The following is a 24,019-nucleotide window of genomic DNA, read 5'->3' as shown; positions in this document are numbered from 1 at the left end:
TCCTAGTGCCGAACGGACGGCACCTCCGTGTTCAACACACGTACAGCCCGGTGACGTCTCCTACGCCTTGATCCAGCAAGGGGAGAAGGAGAGGTTGGGGAAGACTCCATCCAGCAGCAGCACAACAGCGTGGTGGCGGTGGAGGAGTGTGGCAATCCTGCAGGGCTTCGCCAAGCACCGCGGGAGAGGAGAAGGACTTGGGAGAGGGGGAGGGCTGCGTCAGAACCTTGGTGCGGCTGCCCTCCCACCCCCCACATATATATAGGGGCAAGGGAGAGGGGGGGGGCCGGCCCCCTCAGATCCCATCTGAGGAGGGCCGGCGGCCAAGGGGGGTTGCCTTGCCCCCCAAGGCAAGGGGGAGCCCCCCCTTTAGGGTTCCCCCAAACCCTAGGCGCATGGGCCTTAGGGGGGGAGGCGCCCAGCCCACTAAGGGGCTGGTCCCTCTCCACATACAGCCCATAGGGCCCTCCATGGCAGGTGGACCCTCCCGGTGGACCCCCGGAACCCCTCCGGTGGTCCCGGTACAATACCGGCAACCCCCCGAATTATTCCGGTGACCGTATGATGACTTCCTATATATAAATCTTTACCTCCAGACCATTCCGGAACTCCTCGTGACGTCCGGGATCTCATCCGGGACTCCGAACAACATTCGGTAACCACATACAAACTTCCTTTATAACCCTAGCGTTATCGAACCTTAAGTGTGTAGACCCTACGGGTTCGGGAAGCATGCAGACATGAACGAGACGTTCTCCGGTCAATAACCAACAGCGGGATCTGGATACCCATGTTGGCTCCCACATGTTCCATGATGATCTCATCGGATGAACCACGATGTCGAGGATTCGATCAATCCCGTATACAATTCCCTTTGTCTAGTGGTATTGTACTTGCCCGAGATTCGATCGTCGGTATCCCGATACTTTGTTCAATCTCGTTACCGGCAAGTCTCTTTACTCGTTCCGTAACACATCATCCCGCGATCAACTCCTTGGTCACATTGTGCACATTATGATGATGTCCTACCGAGTGGGCCCAGAGATACCTCTCTGTCACACGGAGTGACAAATCCCAGTCTCGATTCGTGCCAACCCAACAGACACTTTCGGAGATACCTGTAGTGTACCTTTATAGCCACCCAGTTACGTTGTGACGTTTGGCACACCCAAAGTATTCCTACGGTATCCGGGAGTTGCACAATCTCATGGTCTAAGGAAATGATACTTGACATTAGAAAAAGCTTTAGCATGCGAACTACACGATCTTGTGCTATGCTTAGGATTGGGTCTTGTCCATCACATCATTCTTCTAATGATGTGATCCCGTTATCAATGACATCCAATGTCCATGGTAAGAAAACCGTAACCATCTATTGATCAACGAGCTAGTCAACTAGAGGCTTACTAGGGACATGGTGTTGTCTATGTATCCACACATGTATATGAGTTTCCTATCAATACAATTCTAGCATGGATAATAAACGATTATCATGAACAAGGAAATATAATAATAACCAATTTATTATTGCCTCTAGGGCATATTTCCAACAGTCTCCCACTTGCATTAGAGTCAATAATCTAGTTCACATCGCCATGTGATTAACACTCATAGGTCACATGGTGTTGTCTATGTATCCACACATGTATATGAGTTTCCTATCAATACAATTCTAGCATGGATAATAAATGATTATCATGAACAAGGAAATATAATAATAACCAATTTACTATTGCCTCTAGGGCATATTTCCAACAGTCTCCCACTTGCATTAGAGTCAATAATCTAGTTCACATCGCCATGTGATTAACACTCATAGGTCACATCGCCATGTGACGAACATCCAAAGAGTTTACTAGAGTCAATAATCTAGTTCACATCACTATGTGATTAACACTCAATGAGTTCTGGGTTTGATCATGTTATGCTTGTGAGAGAGGTTTTAGTCAACGGGTCTGCAACATTCAGATCCGTATGTACTTCGCAAATCTCTATGTCATATCGTAGATGCTGCTACCACATTCCACTTGGAGCTATTCCAAATGGTTGCTCCACTATACATATCCGGTTTGCTACTCAGAGTCATTCGGATAGGTGTTAAGGCTTGCATCAATGTAACCCTTTACGCCGAACTCTTTATCAGCTCCATAATCGAGAAACATGTCCTTATTTTCTCCAAGGACAATTTTGACCGCTGTTTGGTGATCCACTCCTTGATCACCTTTGTACCCTCTTGTCGGACATGTGGCAAGGCACACATCAGGTGCGGTACACAGCATAGCATACTATGGAGCCTATGTCTAAGCATAGGGGACGACCTTCGTCCTTTCTCTCTATTCTACCGTGGTCGAGCTTTAAGTCTTAACTTCATACCTTACAACTCAGGCAAGAACTCCTTCTTTGACCGATCCATCTTGAACACCTTCAAGATCATGTCAAGGTATGTGCTCATTTGAAAGTACCATTAAGCGTTTTGATCTATCCTTATAGATCTTGATGCTCAATGTTCAAGTGGCTTAATCCAGGTTTTCCATTGAAAAACACTTTTCAAATAACCCTATATGCTTTCCAGAAATTCTACATCATTTCTGATCAACAATATGTCAACAACATATACTCATCAGAAATTCTATAGTGCTCCCACTCACTTCTTTGGAAATACAAGTTTCTCATAAACTTTGTATAAACCCAAAATCTTTGATCATCTCATCAAAGCGTACATTCCAACTCCGAGATGCTTACTCCACTCCTTAGAAGGATTGCTGGAGCTTTGCATACTTGTTAGCATTTTTCAGGATTGACAAAACCTTCTGGTTGTATCTCATACAACCTTACCTCAAGAAAATCGTCGAGGAAACAATGTTTTGACATCCTATCTGCAAGATTTCATAAATAATGCAGTAACTGCTAACATAATTCCAACAAACTTTTAGCATCGCTACGTGTGAGAAAGTCTCATCGTAGTCAACTCCTTGAACTTGTCGGGAAACATCTTAACGACAAGTCGAGCTTTCTTAATGGTGACATTTACCATCATTGTCCATCTTCCTTTTAAAATCCATCTGTACTCAACAGCCTCACGAGCATCGAGCCGTTCTACCAAAGTCTACACTTTGTTTTCATACATGGATCCTCTCTTGGATTTTATATGGCCTCGAGCCATTTTGGAATCCAGGCCCACCATCGCTTCTCCATAGCTCATAGGTTCATTGTTGTCTAGCAACATGACTTCCAAGACAGGATTACGTATCACTCTACGCCTCCTTGTCATCCCACGAGGTTTGGTAGTGACTTGATCTGAAGTTTCATGATCACTATCATAAGCTTCTACTTCAATTGGTGTAGGTGCCACAGGAACAACTCCCTGTGCCCTGCCACTCACTAGTTGAAGAGACGGTTCAATAACCTCATCAAGTCTCCACCATCCTCCCACTCAATTCTTTTGAGAGAAACTTTTCCTCGGGAAAGGACCCGATTCTAGAAACAATCCCTTATTGCTTCCGGATCTGAGACAGGAGGTATACCCAACTGTTTTGGGTGTCCTATGAAGATGCATTTATCCGCTTTGGGTTCGAGCTTATCAGCCTAAAACTTTTTCACATAAGCGTCGCAGCCCCAAACTTTTAAGAAATGACAGCTTAGGTTTCTCTAAACCATAGTTCATACGGTGTCATCTCATCGGAATTACGTGGTGCCCTATTTAAAGTGAACGTGGTTGTCTCTAATGCCTAACCCATAAACTATCGTGGTAATTCGATAAGAGACATCATGGTATGCATCATATCCAATAGGGTGCAGTTATGATGTTCGGACACACCATCACACTATGGTGTTCCAGGCTGTATTAATTGTGAAACAATTTCCACAATGTCTTAATTCTGTGCCAAACTCGTAATTCAGATATTCATCTCTATGATCATATCATAGATATTTTATCCTCTTGTCACGACGATCTTCAATTTCATTCTGAAATTACTTGAACCATTCAATAATTCAGACTTGTGTTTCATCAAGTAAATATACTCAGTATCTACTCAAATCATCTGTGAAGTAAGAGCATAACGATATCCACTGCGTGCCCCAGCACTCATTGGACTGCACACATCAAAATGTGTTACTTCCAACAAGTTGCTTTCTTGTTCCATTTTACTGAAACCGAAGCTTTCAGTCATCTTGCCCATGTGGTATGATTTGCATGTCTCAAGCGATTCAAAATCAAGTGAGTCCAAACGGTCCATCTGCATGGAGTTTCTTCATGCGTATACACCAATAGACATGGTTCGCATGTCTCAAACTTTTCAAAAAAAACGAGTGAGCCCAAAGATCCATCAACATGGAGCTTCTTCATGCGTTTTATTCCGATATGACTTACGTGGCAGTGCCACAAGTAGGTGGTACTATCATTACTATCTTATATCTTTTGGCATGAACATGTGTATCACTATGATCGAGATTCAATAAACTATTCATTTTAGGTGCAAGACCATTGAAGGTATTATTCAAATAAACAGAGTAACTATTATTATCCTTAAATGAATGACCGTATTGCGATAGGCATAATCCAATCATGTCTATGCTCAACGCAAACACCAAATAACAATTACTTAGGTCTAACACCAATCTCGGTGGTAGAGGGAGTATGCGATGCTTGATCACATCAAGCTTGGAAACACTTCCAACACATATCGTCATCTCACCTTTAGCTAGTCTCCGTTTATTCCATAGCTTTTATTTCGAGTTACTAACACTTAGCAACCGAACCGGTATCTAATACCCTGGTGCTACTAGGAGTACTAGTAAAGTACACATTAACATAATGTATATCCAATATACTTCTATCGACCTTGCCAGCCTTCTCATCTACCAAGTATCTAGGGTAATTCTGCTCCAGTGGCTATTCCCCCTTATTACAGAAGCACTTAGTCTCGGGCTTGGGTTCAACTTTGGGTTTCTTAACTTGAGCAGCAACTGACTTGTCGTTTCATGAAGTATCCCTTTCTTGCCCTTGCCCTTCTTGAAACTAGTGGTTTTTAACTAACCATCAACAATTGATGCTCCTACTTGACTTCTACTTTCGCGGTGTCAAGCATCGCGAATATCTCAAGGATCATCACATCTATCCCTGATATGTTATAGTTCATTACGAAGCTCTAGCAGCTTGGTGGCAATGACTTTGGAGAAACATCACTATCTTATCTGGAAGATTAACTCCCACTCGATTCAAGTGATTGTTGAACTCAGACGTGGAACTACTTCTGGCGTTTATTTCCTTTGACATAATGACGAAGATTCCATAATCTCGTCGAGATGCACTATCCTCACACTCACTATTTTGCAAGCAATTATTTTCTTCCAAAAACACCGTATTTGTGACAAACAATTTGCCTTGGCGTAGTTACAAAGGAATATCCAATACTTTGGGATAACCTACAAAGTAGAAATTACCAGATTTGGGACACAAGCTTGTAAACATTTTACATACGTTTCATATTCCCAAATGTTAAGAGGATACCATACCATGTCTCATATGGCGTCATTTCAACAGATTTTATGATGCTCTTTTTAGTGTAGAATCCTTAATCTCTAAATCATAACTTAAAAAAGGATAATCACAAGTTGATTAACGTCATCTTTGATATTACTATGTCATCAATGGTTTGATTACATCTCTTGGAAACAATATTCTCAATGGTGCTCCGAGATGCGTAAATTATGAAACTATTTCACAACTCATCAGACATTCGCTAAAATTGTAACTCAAGTATTCCTCTCCACAATGTGAATGCAGGAACATAATTCTCTTGTTACAATGATTTCTACTTCATTTTTCAAAGGATCCAGACTTATGTCTCATTAAGCAAATATTCACATATCTACCTAAGTCATCACTGAAGATAAATAAATCCACTGCTTGCCAGTAGTGGAGTTTGAAGTCATTTGGACTGTACAAATAAGTACGTATGTTTAGCAATAATTTAGGCGCCCGTTCTTTATGGCCTGTAAACGGTATTTTAGTCAATTTAACTTTTGGACAAAAGTTGTATTTGTTAGAGATTCATAATCAAATGACTACAAAGTCCATCATTATGGAATGTCTCCATGCAGGTTTCTCCAATGTGACGAAATGCAGTGCCACATATATGTTGTATTCTTTTAGTCCTGCGATATTTAGCGCTAGTGTTATGGATGTTTCATATTATCATCAATATTCATTACAGACATCTCATTCATAATGGGAGTATGGCCCTTATGCTATTCATAACACCGAAAGTCAATTGTTCACTTACAAACAACCTCCTTGCAACAAATATGATGCAACAGGCTAGAGTGTAGTAACAATTTACTAGATTCTAAAGTGAATTATTAAGTTAAATACATAGGTGATGCACGGACGATAAGTACCTTTTACTATGTTCCCAACTCATACCTAAACCTCGTTACTTGCTAGTCGTTTAGGTCGTAGCAGTTCTTGCAGCGAGTTGCAATGCATGCAATCAAGCAAGTATCCTTGTAATCGACCTTTGATCACAATACCCAAGATTTAATGACTAATAATTTAATAAAAGAAAATCCAAGAATTACATATTTGACCAGCCATCTACATATCTATAAGTTGTATGACATTCATTCCTGAGCTGAACCTTTCAGTCTTCTTTCTTTTTCCTTTATACTTCTTATAGTTTTACTTCCAATATTTCTCCTACTCAAAGAAAAAGCACCCAACTTTATGTTGGGCGCTAGCCCCAGACTTCCTAGGCATGTAAGTCTTACTAAGACCCTTCGAACTTGTACTTTCTCCTTAAGTTGTACTCCCTCCGTCTAGGTGTATAAGTCACCTTACGAAAATAAAATAATCCCAAAACACTTAGGCACGGTGCATTAACTCCCACCTCATTTCTTGTTTCTTGACATATCAACCAATAAGAGATGCGAAGCGTACATGCTTTAAATGACTTGAGACTACCAAACACGACATGCAACGGTTAGTTCATTGCATGCAATGCTATGAATTAGCAAATAAACATTAAGTTCTCTCGTTTTACTCTCTTCCTTGGTCACGGTGCACAACCTAAGATGACTTATTTCTCCTACTCAAAGAAAAAGCACCCAACTTTAAGTTGGGTGCTAGCCCCAGACTTTCTATGCATGTAAGTATTACTAAGACCCTTCGGACTTGTACTTTCTCCTTAAGTTGTAGATTTATTCACCATAATCACATGAATGACATTCTTCCCGAGCCCATTCATTTTAGTCTAAAGAATGGTGCTTCACCTAAACTTACAAGAAAATATTGCTTTGGATATCTTGTATCTTCTAGCCTTTGTTTGTTTCTGAAAAACAAATAGTTCCAAGAATATCACATAATTATCCCAAACATTTTGAAGTTTGGGTCTCATAGAAGCAAGCATATTGCACTGGATCATGACATAACTGTAGCTTTTGGATCAAAGGTCACGAGTCACATCATCCATAGCATCAACGGGAGAATATTGAAAGCATGCAATCAGACATAATATTTCTTGGCATTTTTTTTAGGACAATCGTCATATTACGTTACCAATTGTAAAGTTTTAACCACATAATTTAAACAGCTAACCAATATCAACATGGAAGGTGAAAATACAAACCATTGTTCTACAACTATAATGCAAAATACACTTAGACATTGTTCATAATTAATTGCAGTAAGAATTAAACAATTTTAATTTTAAAGTGTGCTCTCACTTAAATTAATATCTCTCATAATTGATTGCCAGCTATTCAAGACCCGTGTCTCAATTATTCACAATTGGAATGTAGCATCAGTGATGGTGAAAATTTCAACCAGTAGGCCAACTTACCAATCACATCTCTATCTGACTTGTGTTCATCTTTCAATGGGCGTGTTCCGAGCTCAAGAATCTTTCCATGAACATCAAGACAACCAAGTGATCTCATTGTGCAGTCTAAGCACTCCTGCCTCATATGGTTCATGTTGTCCACACCCATGGTAGCATGGCACATCCCGTAGTGACACGTATTCCAGACACCGCTGCACTTGGGAGAATACTAACTACTACATATTTCAATGTGAGAGACATGCAATTCATAAAAGTGTGATATGGCATATTTAAAAGGGTGCAATAAAAGCAACCAACATCACATGCAATTCATAAAAGTGTGATATGGCATAGACCCGTCCGTCGGAGAAGTCCGCATTGTCTTCACGCAGTTTCAGCCAAAAACTATCACATGGTCGCAAAAACGTTCTCGAGGTAGCAGTTTCGGTAGAAAAGATTTTTCAGCTAAAACTACTGCCATGGCAGCCGAAAACGTTGTCGTACTAGCAGAAATCGCCGCCGCAACCGCCTATTTTTGCTTCCATGGCAGAAATTGTCAGCCTTAGCCTGATTATGCAGCTTTTCTTATACGTCTTCACGTATGCCTTTTGCGTTGGGGTCCACCACCACAAAGTTCTCACCACCATGTGTATGCAGATTGCTCCAGCTAGGTTACACATGCGGAACCACCGATTCGACAGGTTTTCATTGTCCAGAACGAGAGTGCCATCAGAGAACTAGAGGAGGAGGTGCTACAGCCTTGTGGCGTAGGAACAGTTCTAGAGAGAGAGAGAGAGAGGAGCAACCTCCTCACCAAGATTGGATGCGTTGGAGCGGGCTGCCCCTCACTATTTTATAGGTGCAAGGGAGTGGTGGGCAGCCTCGGAGGAGGGTTTTCCTATCCTTGATGCACCCCAAGGAAGGGGCCCCACCCAAATCTTAGAGGCAGCAAAAAGGTGTCTTGGCCACCAAGTTGGAGGGGGCACCCTACTTATGGGGCCCAGAAGGCCCATGGGGCTTCCCCACTTGGGCCTTGCTTTGGGGCTAGCCCATGGCACCCTAGGAATTTCCCGAGAAGCTCCAAAAAATTCCGGAACATTTCTTGCCCATAGATGGTCTTTTTAGGCTTCCTGGAACTTTTCTGGTTTACAGAAACTCATCTGATTTTCTCTGAAACAGTTCCCTTTTTTTGAAGCACTTCCAAATCTCTCTCCGAAACATTTTCAATATTCTGAAACTTTTCCGGTGAATTTTTTTCAGCTGTTAACAAATGTAGTACTCAACTGATAGATATCACTTAAGTGTGTAACCATGTGGGTTTGGTAAAGTGTTGACATGAACCCAGAACTCCTTTCGGTTCAATGATCAATAGCAGACCCGCGTACATCCATATTGACCCCTACACCCACATGAATAAATATCAAGTGAACCTATTGTTCCTATGTGCTATTCCCTTTGCTTGACGAGACTTTACAAAACCAGGGGTGAGATTTATCCGCCGTGAATGAACTTTTGATCACTACACCTATTATCCTCGTTACAGGTTTTTGTTCTCTTTTCTCGTTACCGTGTTCTGGCATGCCCATGAACAAGTCACGTTGTATGGCCAGACGATGATGGATACCATCACATCAAGCGGTCCCTAAGAATATATGTTCTCGTTGGAGGAGCAAATTCTAGTCTTGAGCTATCGAGTACCTTGTCATACTTTTTTGATGCACCTGTAAGTTGCCGTTATGATCATCCTATTACGGTTGACATTTGGTGTACCCCAGAGTACATCATCTAGTATGAAGATAGTTGATACTCTCACGACCTAAGGAATTAGGCATACATTAACTTTTGTGTGATTATACTTATAACTAAATTACGATGTGATCTCATAGTATATCATTTGATTGGGTCATTAAACATAATTGTTCTTCCAACAATGTGTTATCATTGTTTCCTACATCCTTATTACTTTAACATTTCCCATGATCTGGAAAACAAGACCATGGTGCAACACATGAGCTAGCCTTAGAGGAGACACTAGGAATCTATTTGTTATTTATTATTCCGCACATGCAACTAGGTTTTCCTCTGAATCTCGTGCTTATTGCAGACTTGGGAACGTTTGCAATTATAACACAAAAAGTAAAAATTAATTACAAACATGGAAATAAGTAATACCATTTATTGTTGCCTCTAGGGCATATTTCCTTCGATTGTCTGAGGCTAGTCAAACTTCAAAAGGTCACATACAATCTAGCGAACAAGGTACATTCATTTGGGATGCATTTGATAGGTAAGATACCATGAATTATTTCTCTTTTTTAGTTCATAGTAGAAGACAGAACATGCATGTAAGCATTTTAGCTAAAATACCATGTATTGATTCTTTTGTTTTTTAGTTCGTACAAGCTGGTAGATATGCATGTGAGCACTTGTATTTATGGTATCATGTAATGCTTATTTTTATTTTAGTTTGTAAAAGAAGATATGACAATTTTTCTTGAGAATGGTGTTGTTCAAGTATGCTACTAATCGCAAATCAATGATACCAATTAACATTTATACTAATATCATGTGGGGTGGCATGCACATAACCATATGTACCCGTAGAACTTGTATCTATGGGCGGGCGGGGGGGAGGAGAAAATCTGCACTCCATTTTAATATACATGTGCTAGGAATATGAAAAGGAATTTATTTTGAGTTATTTTAGCAATATTTAATAAACTAAATTTAACTTTACTTGTCATACTTTATCTTCCACTAAATTCCTTGAATTCCAAGAAATGATTGTGAATTTTCAAAACAACTCATTTCAATCTAAAATTAAATTCAGTAAACTAAGAAAATAAGAATGCAGAGTAAGAAATTTAAATTCAATTATTCCTCGTGAATGTGAATTTTGAATCCTATTTAGGTTACATATGTTTGTATTTTATTGCCTTCCATCAGAAAATGATTGAAATAATATATGTCTAAAAATCTATGAACAATGTAGTATTTTCAAATTAGAATATGGTTGTCACATTATAATCAAGAATTCATGAGATTTAAGAATAGTAATGAAATAGGATTAGCGTTAAACATCACTTATCAAGGATTTAAATTTTGTTAAGTAACTATACTACAAATATGATATTAATTATTTTGCAATGTACCCGATTCCATAGTTCTACAAATTGTTTGAACGAATATCACTATATATTTCAAGCTGAAAACAAAAGAGATGTTTTTTTAATGATTTATAAATTTTCATAATTTTGTTCAATATCTTGTGACATTGCATATGATTTGGCCACTACATCGATTTGACAAGTGGGATTAAGGTGTCGGGGTGCAAATTTTCTGTTAAATTGGCTATAATATCGAATAATGCACAACTAAGTGGGTAAGAAGATGAGTACCAATTTAAATCACATAATAAGCTATTTAGGCACACCCAGAGGTTCAAAAGCTATTATTTTCTCTAAGATATGAGAGATCCCCTAGATTACATTTTTTACACGAACAGGTCCACATAAAAGAGTAATATATGCACTATTATATTTATACAGTGTATTATTTGTTTGATTGTAGGGTAACTTACAAAATTTGGGGCCGCTAGCTAGTTTTGCATCAAGATTCAAGTGTACATTTTTTCTGTTTTATTCTCCAAAAGAAAATTGAGCTTGAAACTTTACGAGTCTAGAGTTCATGGGTACTACATTGTACATAGATGTTTTCTGGGTTTTTGGTTCTTTATCATTTACTCCCTCCTTTCCTATATATAAGTGTTTATAGAGATTCCAAAATGGACTACATACGGAGCAAAATGAGTGAATCTACACGCTAAAATACGTCCATATACATCCATATGTAGTCCATATTGAAATCTTTAAAAAAGACTTATATTTAGGAACGGAGGGAGTAGTTATTTATTTTGAACCATAAAATCTGACACAATTTCCGCAGAGTCTAGTACTCATGTGTTGTTGACCTGCATAGTTTCAAGTTCAAGTGTTGCTTTGTTTGAGAGAAACAAAGAAGAAAAATTTCTATAGCAAGACAAATGGATCTCAGTGCAAAACTGGATGACCTATAGATAGGAGGGTATGTGCATGGCGGCATGGGAGTTTAAAATATCCACTTTCTTGATTGTATATAATGCGTGCAGGTCTTCTCTATTTTCAAACGTTGGGGCATATGTGTTGATTGTGAGGTAACTAGTGGAGGCAAAATATCTGTTACCCTACATCCATCAAAATTGTGTGGCGGTAAATTGACGCAACGGGTAAGCACATGAGTCCTACTATTTCATATTAATATTAGTTTTGCAAATAAATAAAAAAAACAATGCAACCAATTTTCATTTTCTCTGTCCTACTATTGCACACCTGACTCGTTGTTTCGTTGTGGTTATGTGGCAGGAGGTTCTGAATGTAGTTGAAGAGCTAGAAAAAGTTGCAACTGTTGCACGGCCGCACCAATCCATGATCTCTCTCGTAGGAAACGTACAGAAGTCGTCGTTCATTCTTGAGAAGGTAGGAGATACTGATACTGCAGTTAGCGACTGAAACTTTGTCCACTAATCATTTTTCTATAAAAAAGCTCAGCCTACTAATCTAGAAAAAAAATTGTATATATACAACAAAAGAAAAGAGTATAATTGTGTCAGAAAACTCTGTCTACTGATCTAGAAAAAATAGCACTCGTATATAACTAAAAAAATAGTATAGTGTGTGAAAACTCTCTCTAATAATCTAGAAAAGATAGTATATTGTGTGATAACGCACTACTAGATTTTTCATTATAACGGAGGGTCAAATTACCGTCGGATATTTCAGTTCACCGTCGGATTTCCATATAACTGACGGTACACCGTCGGCAATCTCCCGTCGGCTATGCTTGGTCGGCCATTACACTCATAGCCGACGGTACTGTTGGATAATACCTTCTCCTAGGGTAATTAGCTGACGGTGAGCCGTCGGGCACGTTTTGGTTGACAGCCGCTTCACATAAACTTGACGACACTTATAGCTGACGGTTCCCCGTCGGGTATTTATTTTTCTGACTGTTATTACTTCCCATTGGCTTTCGCAATAGATGACGGTATATTTGACCCTTCGGGGTTTGTTATAACCAAGAGGAGAACGGAATCCTTCAGGGATTGTTATAACCAAGAGGATAATGAAACCGAAAGCTATTATGATAGCCGACTGTGTATACACCCCTTCGGGGATTCCTATGGTTGAGAGCCCAACAAAGACCATCAATATAGAGATTCACCGAGAGTGAAGCCTCTGTACTTGAGATGTTGTATCGCAGGCCATTAGTCACCCCTCAAGGTGCTTTCCACTTCAAATATACTCCCCACATCCCAAAATGTAAGATGTTTTTTACACTATGATAGTGTCAAAAAACATCTTACATTTTGGGACGAAGGGAGTATCTCATAATTGCACAACGACACATGACCAAGTAACATATATTATATTTAGTGCAACTTTCAAAATATCATAACCCTAATGACGCGCATCCAGATTACATTTGTCATCATGATCTATCTAGGAAGTTTGGAATGCAAAACAGAATAGTAACTAATATATAATGCTCGAAGCATTATGCCTAAACTAAAATTGACCAAAACTTCAGAAGTTCACTTTGTTGCATGTCCTGAAGAAAGATCATTAGACTCATCACCCTTCATCACCATATGGATCATAACGCTCATTGCCATATAGATCATGACAATCATCGCCATAGACATCATCACCCTTGCCATAGATCACGACTCTTCCAGTGCTGTTTCACATTCCTAAGAAATGATTAGACTCATTGTAAGGGAGATGAAAATGATGTAATGTAGTTGAAATTTAATTGAGCATACAATGACAAAACTTAGATCTTCTAACTGACTAGTTAGCTGCTATCTAGCAGTATGACTACATATTTACCTTTTGATCCTTCACATGCAATTTTCAGGGTAACATGAATAAGCAGGAACACATACTCAAAATAATAAAGATTGAGGACTACAGGTTGCCATGTATACTAAAGCAATAATCTACCAATAAACCACACTGATTTCAATTCCATAGTAAGTTTGCAACGGTTCAGAGCACATCATGCTTTTCGAATTACTTGTAACATTCATATAATTCCAAGCACATGGCAATTTTCTAATTACATGTATTAATCATATCTCCAGAATCCACATGTGCTATTGTTAGACCAAGATGGCGATGTGATACAGGTAAAAAAAATCTTATATGAGTTCAACAAAATTTTACCCCTGGCACCTTGATTAAGATGGATTTAATGTGAAGAAAACAGCTAGTCCATAGATAGATATCTCAGTTATGAGCCACATATAGGAAAATAGGGCACAAGCAGGTGCATACATTATATATATAGTACAGTAGTACCACCTAGGCAATGTGGTAAGCTAAGAAATCAGCTAAAATAAAAAAGAGTAGGTCCTGGAGCAAGTTATCTGTAGCATGATCTTCAAAGCCATTGTACGCTGGCCAAGTGGTCAGTGCGTCTCAGACACAATGATCTCAAATAAAAAAGGAAGGTCTCAAAACAAGGAAGTCGATTGACAGGGTAGTGTTCTTATCAGAAGTTCAGAACTCAATGCTAGTGATGAAGATACATGTATTTTCATATATATGTTTCTCCATGCACATGTTGTCTAGAACTAAATTGGCGCATAACTAGATGGGACGTATGGCTAAGAGATGATGGGCCAACCTTTTCAGTTTCGTGTTGACAAACATCATCTCGCCCCCTTTCAAATAGGACTTCATGTGCCTAGGCTCAAAAGCATTACACTATTGCTCTTCAGATAGGCCCAACTGCCACCTGCATGATAACATAGTGCGTATAAGAACAACAAGTAAGAACCCCTGCTCTACCCTGCTCTACGTCATTGAGAAAGAACACATAGGACATGATGTTAACTTGTCAATGGATGCATCAGCTTTAGGAACATGAGCTAAATGTTACAGAAATACAAAATACTGAAATGAAAAGCAAAAGCGAGATGAAAAAACTTACAAGTACATCTACAAACCAAAACTAAAGGAAAAAGAACAAGGAGTGTACGCACTACATGAATGGAGGACCTCTTCGATGTAAATTAGTTGTCTGGGTAGGGACTACTAGTTAAGTTATACTCCCTCCGTTCCTAAATATAAGTTTTTTAGACATTTCAAATGGATTACAACTTAGGGATGTATGTAGACATATTTTAGAGTATACATTCATTCATTTTGCTTCGTATGTAGTCACTTGTTGAAATCTTTAAAAAGACATATATTTAAGAACGGAGGGAGTACAATAGTATGAAGTATACACCCCAATCATGATTGCACATGCTGACATAGTGTCTCTTCTCTTATGTACTAGTACTAGTTCGAACTGCTGCAACTAGCTACCCTTGATCCAACATACATGCATCAACACAAGCTAGCTATCTCACCTCACTGGCGCCAAATGGCTACTTACTAGTTAATCGAACTATTTTTCAACACATAGGCTTGACTTTATTTTCCAAACTAATAGACTTGCCTTTGTTTTTCAGCAATCATACAAACAAAAAATATACCTAAACAGAAATGCAAACAACGATGGCCTCACTGTAGAACGTGAACCTCACCACCATAGTAGCCCGCCATGGCACCATCTCCTCCATCTCCCCGGTATTCAACATGAAAGACACGAGAGAAATCCTGCAACCCCAACCACCAGAAAACAAGCCATTCACTAAAACAACACACATATGCCACACAGATCACCTACTCGACGAATTGCGCAAAGGAAGTGGCAACCAAACCTAGTACTGGCAGGCAAAGGCGCGAGTGAGCGTGGCCCACCCGGCAACATCAGGTGGCCACTTGGATGAGGAGGAGCTTTAAGAAAGGGCAGAAGGCCGATACATGGCGTAGGAGGTGGAGGAATATAGAGCTGACGAAGAAGACCGTCGCGGTCCTGAGGAGCGGCGTCGAGCACCTATTGGTTGGGGCGACGAGGCCAAGCTGACCAGATCCGACAGCGTCGTGGCCGGGGGCTGCTAGATCTGAGGACCACGAAGACCGAGACGGGAGTTGAAGGGAGCAGGTGATGTTGCTAGACTAGGGAGGGCAACGAGGGTTGAAGTGTGCAGCCCCGCAGCCGGGTCGACGGGTGACGGCGGGGTTGGCGCATGGCGGCGGGGAAGCGAGAAGAGAAGATGCGGCGTGGGAGGTTTCAGAGGGAAAAGGGGTGAGGGATGGGAGGACGTGGGTACGTGGCCGATAGAAGATGGGCCGTAAAATTTGGTAGTAAGTGGCAAGAGGGAAATAATATTGGGAGTACCTGATAAAAGAATTTATATAAAAAATACTGTCAACACGTATTCAGTGGGAAAAAAATCGAAAGTAATTATCTTTAGGTTTCTCATAAAATGTACTCCAAACTTGATGGAGAACTACGAAGGACAAACCAGGCATGCCACATGGACCTGCTACCGCAACTTTGACTTCACAGCAACAAACAAATCGAAGCAATCCCGCAGACACGTCGGAAAAGAGCCGACTACTAAAAACATTATTGCGTCGTTCACATCGCTCCCATCATCATCGTTGTCACAGAAGCTTGGACGCCACAACCTCGTCATCCACCGGTCCTACTTGCCGATGCCGAACTCCTAAGACGAAGCGCCTGGGAGGAATACGACACCAAGGTGTGGCCACAGTCACACAAGATCAATCGTTTCGCCCAGAGAGGTCGTGATGGCCCGATCCGCGTGGGAGGGGTGTGACATCAAAACAGTTATGCCTACAAGAAGGTCAATGATGGTCATAGCCATTGCCATCACTGGGCACAACACAAAGCCGAGACAGGGTCTTCACCCAAGCTCCCACACCACCTCAGCCTCACATCATCCTGCACCGGTTCTGGCAAGCCCACCAACCACCACCACCATCGAAGTTGCCACCGATGAAGAAGCCCCGAGATCCGCAGCAGCCATCGGCACCTCGCCGAGACCACCGGCGGCCAACCTCCATCGCGTGGCCCGAGATCCACCAACGGTCGTCCAAACGCAGAGCCACCGGACGCAACACGAGCCGCTATGACATGTCGAGCGCCATGACGTCAAGGAACAAAAGAGCGCCGCCCGAGGCCAAGAACCAACATGGTTCCGAGCCGCAACCATGCGGCAGATGCGTCCATCGTACTCTATGGAGACCAGAACTGCTGCACCTATAGCCATAGGTCTCCACACGTCAGGCTACCACATGGTCCACCACGCCACCACATCTACACTCTATGGCTGCCGCCCCAGCTTTTAGGAAGCATGCCGGAGCACATCCGAGTGACAACCTACTTAAGCGCATGGCACCGGCCGACATTGTGTACGCAACGTCCCCCATCGCAACCGCCAGATCTGGGCGCTAGGACCCAAATCCCCCATTGAACTAGACCACTCCATGGCTTGCTTCGCTCGAGCAGTAGTCCCTCACTGCGCATCGCATGACCCCACAGCGGTAGATCCATGCCACTGAGCCCCTTGTGTGCCTGCACCACCACATCACACTCCGTCGTAGCACCACAAGCCACACAGAAACACCGCGCCAGCCAGGACCAGAACCACGTGTGTTGCATTGGATCTGCACCCCATGCATGGAACCAGTACCAGCTACCAGTACCGACCACCCGGTCGGGACCATCACCCTGGCTTCCTCATACCCACGACGAGCCTCCTAGCGCTGCCCACTACGCATCTGTGCCTCCTACATAGCCCCGCCCAAGCTGCATGACCGCCTTGCACCGCAATGCGACCCACATGCGGCGGGTTCGCGCCGGCCGGGCCAGCCCCGCATGCCCGTGACTCAGGTCCTTGCGTCGGCCCAAGCGCCACCTCACCACGCAAGCACGAGCATCGCGCCGGGGCGACCACTGAAGTGCTCGCCCCGCACTGCCCAACCTCAAGTAGGATAAGGAAATGGCCACGCTGCCACCGCCACGTGACCTTTGCCCGATAACGCCTACCGGTAGCGGCGAGTGGAGCATGGGCGCTGGGTGTGACGCTACCGATTCTAAATATGCTTTGGTGTGGGGCCCTAATTCTTGGAAATTTTCTTATACGGGAATTATCTGGAATATAACATCGGTCATTCCACATGTTTAACGACGTCATCTGTTCAAACATATCACCAAGAGTAAAGGTTAGCCGTCGGTTATTGCTATCCACGTCGGGTATTTTCTCAAATAACCGAGAGTCACATAAGTATTGTCGGCCATTTCCACTCATAGGTGAGAGTTTTGTTTTCACCTTCGGCTATTAAATGTCACCGTCGGGCATTACATGTAATCCCCAAGGGTGTAACAAAAACCGTCGGGCATTACAGTGATCCGTCAGGCATTAATTTGGATACCCGACTGTGAGATTTTCACCGTCAAGCAATCTAGTATACTGTCGGCTATTAGTAGTAATACTTGTGAGTTGGCAATAACCGTCGGCAATTGAAACTACCGTCGGCTATTAAATTTCACCGTCGGAAATATGGGGATTTCTAGTAGTGACGCTGTTAAAGACCACTTGCGATTATGCATAGGAGTCAGGATCAAATTTGTTTTTCAATTTTTTACGAATTTACTTTTCGTGAGGTGTAGGGTCACCCGAGAGCTGTTACAGCTTTCTCTTATGCATTGTTGTCACGGTGTAGGGACAGCCTGAATACTCGAATGATATTATGGAAGTCTGTTATGTTAGTCTATTTATTAATGATTTACATCGGCTGCTGCACACAGGCTTTCAATACTCTGGGAAGAATTGGTGTTAATGCCCAAAATGTCTGGCAAACCTCGTCTAAGGTATTATTCTCCCATTGCACATAAAATAAAATAAAATCAATGCAAAAGGATGCTATATTGGGTTTTTGAGATTATGCAAAGGGAGTATAGTGACAAGACGATGCTACCTAATTGTTGGTAATTAACAGGTGCTGAACGTGTCCTTGGTGATCCATGCCAATGAAGCTGAACACAGTCTGAAAGCCCTCCATTCAGCATTCCTTGAGGCTGGCTGCTTCTTGTCCAAAGTGGAGGGAACGGAGAGCGAGGAATGCACAAGCCCGGTCAACTCATCCGCCGCCTCAGCCAGCTCCCGCGACAAGAGAAAGGCGGATGGTCACGATCACCTGCATACTCGACCTACAGTGCTGCAAAGGACGGACACGGACCGCAGCCGTGTTGTGGAGGAAACAGAGAGCATGGCGTTCCCTCACAAGGCCGGGAACCCAACCAAGTTGTTTGAATACGATGACAACGCCGGTGTATCTGAAGTTCTGCCCGAGCAGCAGCCTCATGTACTCCCTGAGGTACCAGAAGTTTTTCAGCCCCAGCAGCAGGTTCTCGCTGAGGTGGGGGAGGGTAGCAGTGGAGCTCCCGGTGTTCTGGAGAACGAGACCGAAGGTAGTTACTATCACCCAATGACAGACGATAGTGCTCTGGAGGATCTCTGCCGTAGGTTGCGCGCCGACGACGATTGGCAGATGTCTTCCGGTATGCGTCAGCAATTGGCGGATCCGGACCATGGTCGTCCTTGGGATGAAACCGAACCCAGGTTCTCCAACAACGATCCGGGAGGGGACGCCGACGGGGCCTTGAACGACTTCTTCAACAATATAGACGTCACTAACATTGAGCCTGTGAGAGTAGACGCCCGGAATGCACTCATTGTCGAGGCAAGCCACATCGCTCTGGCCGACATCCGGCGCACCCTGTTCTCCGAGGAAGAATTGATGCACGACGGAGATGACAATGGCGGTGACCCTGACAGATATTTGGCCGGTATACTAGACGGTGACGCCAACCTCGAGGACGCTCGGAACCTGCCCGTCGGAGGAGGCGAGCAAGATATGCCACCCAGTGCTGCGACTGATGCGGATGCCGGACAGGTTTTCTGGACGAACGTCATTTCAGCTCAAGTGGCGCCGTCTCAGTCTGGGGACGAGCTCTTACCGATGCAGGAGTGGGACCAAGCCGGTAATGACTCTTGACTCTTGTTGGGAAAATATTAGGTGATACCATCCTTCACATACTACCATGCTTCACTTTTTGAAAAGTCACATTTAAATGTTTCAAAAAAATCTGAATTTTTTTATGTGGATGTTCACAAGACATGTCTACAACCCCAAAAAAATTCATATCAAAATTCAAAACACAGGTTGACTAAAAAAAGACAAATATAGAATGAATAGTGTCAAAAGAAGACAAAATATGAAGTGTCAGAAATGGCACTATTCACAAATGGATTCACTACCAGAATAACTGGCGATGCCGACGGCCGAACCTATGCCGACGGGCCCCATCGGCATAGATTGGCCTATCCCGAAGGCCCAGCCCAGGCCGTCGGCATAGAAAAGCCGTCAGCGTATATCAATCTATGCCGACGGCCCCCGTCGGCAAAGCTCACCCGTCGGCGTCGATAGAAATATGCCTACGGTGGCCGTCGGCATAGAGAAGGCCGTCAGCATAGCTCGTGGGCCCGGCTACCCGGACGGAGACTGCCTTTTGACGGCGTCAATCTACGCCGACGGGCTAACGGCGGCCGTCGGCATAGACGCCACGTCATCGATCCGCGTCGCCCGCCACGTCATCGATCCGCGTCGCTCGCCTGTCCGTGGGGTGGCAAATCTATGCCGACGGCATGGCCGTCGGCATAGGTCTGGCCCATGGATGTTGCCACATCACCGATCCGCGCCCTTAGGCACGTCATCGATCCGTGGCCATGTGCGCAGGTATGCCGACGGCCTTGCCGTCGGCATATCTCTATTTTATTATTTATTTTTATTTTTTTACTTATTTTTATTTACTTTTCCCTGTTTTTTTCACAACATAAATGTGCCTTGTCTAACACAAAAAAAACATACCCAGATGGTATATCGATTGCCCCCCTCACGGACGTTGCTGCCGCCGCGCCGCGCCCCACAGCGACGCCGGAGATGGGGGGCACACCCCGGAGCTGCGTGCCGGGTGCCTGCGCTAGCCATCACGCTTTCACAACCGTAGGAGGGCCCAAAGCAACACCTAGCGGCATTGCTACCCCCAGGTACACCCTCCCGTCTAACCGGGCCCTCATACATGCGGGGCGGTGTGGTGCCATGTCTGAATAGGCGGGACGGGGGCCCTGGGGGATAGCAATACCACCGGAGCGTCGCACCGGGCCCTCATACATGCGGGGTGGTGTGGTGCCATGTCCAAATTAGAGGCGGCACGCGTCTCCGGGTTGTGCCCCCGCTCACGGACGGCGCCGCCGCCGGCACCTAAAGGGGGGAAACGGACGCGTCGGGTCTACACGGAGGGGATCTTACTGTGGGTTTGGCCCGGATGTTGCTCTAAAGTGTTCGTATGGGCTGACCTAACACGACCGGGTGGATAGTTCCACTGGTCAAAACCAGTCCGTGCAAAGTCAAAGGGCTAGATCCCGTGGTCAAACGCTACAGGGTTAGGCGGGACGGGGGCCCTGGGGTAGCAATGCCACCCGAGCATCGCATCGGGCACTCATACATGCGGGGTGGTGTGCTGGCCTGTCCGAAGAGGCGGCACGCGTCTCCGGGGTGTGCCCCCTCACACGGACGGCGCCGCCGCCGGCACCTGAAGGGGGGAAACGGACGCGTCGGGTCTACAGGGAAGGGATCTTACTGTGGGTTTGGCCCGGATGTTGCTCTAAAGTGTTCATATGGGCTGACCTAACACGACCGGGTGGATAGTTCCACTGGTCAAAACCCGTCTGTGCAAAGTCAAAGGGCTAGATCCCGTGGTCAAACGCTACAGGGTTAGGCGGGACGGGGGCCGTGGGGGGGTAGCAATGCCACCCGAGCATCGCATCGGGCCCTCATACATGCGGGATGGTGTGCTGGCATGCCCGAAGAGGCGGCACGCGTCTCCGGGGTGTGCCCCCTCACACGGACGGCCGCCGCCGGCACCTGAAGGGGGGAAACGGACGCGTCGGGTCTACAGGGAGGGGATCTTACTGTGGGTTTGGCCCGGGCTTTGCTCTAAAGTGTTCGTATGGGCTGACCTAACACGACCGGGTGGATAGTTCCACTGGTCAAAACCCGTTCGTGCAAAGTCAAAGGGCTAGATCCCGTGGTCAAACTCTACAGGGTTAGGCGGGACGGGGGCCCTGGGGGGTAGCAATGCCACCCGAGCATCGCATCGGGCCCTCATACATGCAGGGTGGTGTGCTGGCATGTCCGAAGAGGCGGCACGCGTCTCCGGGGTGTGCCCCCGCACACGGACGGCACAACCGCCGGCACCTGAAGGGGGAAACGGATGCGTCGGGTCTACACGGAGGGGATCTTACTGTGGGTTTGGCCCGGATGTTGCTCTAAAGTGTTCGTATGGGCTGACCTAACACGACCGGGTGGATAGTTCCACTGGTCAAAACCAGTCCGTGCAAAGTCAAAGGGCTAGATCCCGTGGTCAAACGCTACAGGGTTAGGCGGGACGGGGGCCCTGGGGGGTAGCAATGCCACCCGAACATCGCATCGGGCCCTCATACATGCGGGGTGGTGTGCTGGCATGTCCGAAGAGGCGGCACGCGTCTCCGGGGTGTGTCCCCTCACACGGACGGCGCCGCCGCCGGCACCTGAAGGGGGGAAACGGACGCGTCGGGTCTACAGGGAGGGGATCTTACTGTGGGTTTGGCCCGGATGTTGCTCTAAAGTGTTCGTATGGGCTGACCTAACACGACCGGGTGGATAGTTCCACTGGTCAAAACCAGTCCGTGCAAAGTCAAAGGGCTAGATCCCGTGGTCAAACGCTACAGGGTTAGGCGGGACGGGGGCCCTGGGGGTAGCAATGCCACCCGAGCATCGCATCGGGCACTCATACATGCGGGGTGGTGTGCTGGCCTGTCTGAAGAGGCGGCACGCGTCTCCGGGGTGTGCCCCCTCACACGGACGGCGCCGCCGCCGGCACCTGAAGGGGGGAAACGGACGCGTCGGGTCTACAGGGAGGGGATCTTACTGTGGGTTTGGCCCGGATGTTGCTCTAAAGTGTTCATATGGGCTGACCTAACACGACCGGGTGGATAGTTCCACTGGTCAAAACCCGTCTGTGCAAAGTCAAAGGGCTAGATCCCGTGGTCAAACGCTACAGGGTTAGGCGGGACGGGGGCCGTGGGGGGGGTAGCAATGCCACCCGAGCATCGCATCGGGCCCTCATACATGCGGGATGGTGTGCTGGCATGCCCGAAGAGGCGGCACGCGTCTCCGGGGTGTGCCCCCTCACACGGACGGCCGCCGCCGGCACCTGAAGGGGGGAAACGGACGCGTCGGGTCTACAGGGAGGGGATCTTACTGTGGGTTTGGCCCGGGCTTTGCTCTAAAGTGTTCGTATGGGCTGACCTAACACGACCGGGTGGATAGTTCCACTGGTCAAAACCCGTTCGTGCAAAGTCAAAGGGCTAGATCCCGTGGTCAAACTCTACAGGGTTAGGCGGGACGGGGGCCCTGAGGGGTAGCAATGCCACCCGAGCATCGCATCGGGCCCTCATACATGCAGGGTGGTGTGCTGGCATGTCCGAAGAGGCGGCACGCGTCTCCGGGGTGTGCCCCCGCACACGGACGGCACAACCGCCGGCACCTGAAGGGGGAAACGGATGCGTCGGGTCTACACGGAGGGGATCTTACTGTGGGTTTGGCCCGGATGTTGCTCTAAAGTGTTCGTATGGGCTGACCTAACACGACCGGGTGGATAGTTCCACTGGTCAAAACCAGTCCGTGCAAAGTCAAAGGGCTAGATCCCGTGGTCAAACGCTACAGGGTTAGGCGGGACGGGGGCCCTGGGGGGTAGCAATGCCACCCGAACATCGCATCGGGCCCTCATACATGCGGGGTGGTGTGCTGGCATGTCCGAAGAGGCGGCACGCGTCTCCGGGGTGTGCCCCCTCACACGGACGGCGCCGCCGCCGGCACCTGAAGGTGGGAAACGGACGCGTCGGGTCTACAGGGAGGGGATCTTACTGTGGGAATTTGGCCCGGATGTTGCTCTAAAGTGTTCGTATGGGCTGGCCTAACACGACCGGGTGGATAGTTCCACTGGTCAAAACCCGTCCGTGCAAAGTCAAAGGGCTAGATCCCGTGGTCAAACGCTACAGGGTTAGGCGGGATGGGGGCCGTGGGGGGTAGCAATGCCACCCGAGCGTCGCACTGGGCCCTCATACATGCGGG

At 45.5% G+C, this 24,019-nt stretch overlaps 1 protein-coding gene across 2 annotated transcripts in view; it reads left to right on the top strand.

The window, feature by feature from the left end:
- The window catches only part of LOC147977204 (aspartokinase 3, chloroplastic-like), a 44,899-nt gene extending 24,221 nt beyond the window's left edge, over nucleotides 1-20,678 (top strand). For both annotated transcript variants that reach the window (XM_087519197.1, XM_087519198.1), the window contains 4 exons: nucleotides 11,968-12,084; nucleotides 12,221-12,334; nucleotides 18,591-18,653; nucleotides 18,782-20,678. In XM_087519197.1, coding sequence (XP_087375323.1) covers nucleotides 11,968-12,084; nucleotides 12,221-12,334; nucleotides 18,591-18,653; nucleotides 18,782-19,840 — 1,353 coding nt within the window. In that variant the 3' untranslated portion in view covers nucleotides 19,841-20,678. The remainder of the gene's footprint in view (nucleotides 1-11,967; nucleotides 12,085-12,220; nucleotides 12,335-18,590; nucleotides 18,654-18,781) is intronic.
- Nucleotides 20,679-24,019: the final 3,341 nt, after the last annotated feature.

This window comes from Triticum urartu, chromosome 4A (genome assembly GCF_056163025.1).
Source record: "Triticum urartu cultivar PI428250 chromosome 4A, HENAU_Tu73, whole genome shotgun sequence".
In the NCBI taxonomy this organism is placed as follows: Eukaryota; Viridiplantae; Streptophyta; class Magnoliopsida; order Poales; family Poaceae; genus Triticum; species Triticum urartu.
The sequence above is the reverse complement of the archived record's forward strand: the minus strand, read 5'-3'. Positions and strand labels throughout refer to the sequence as shown.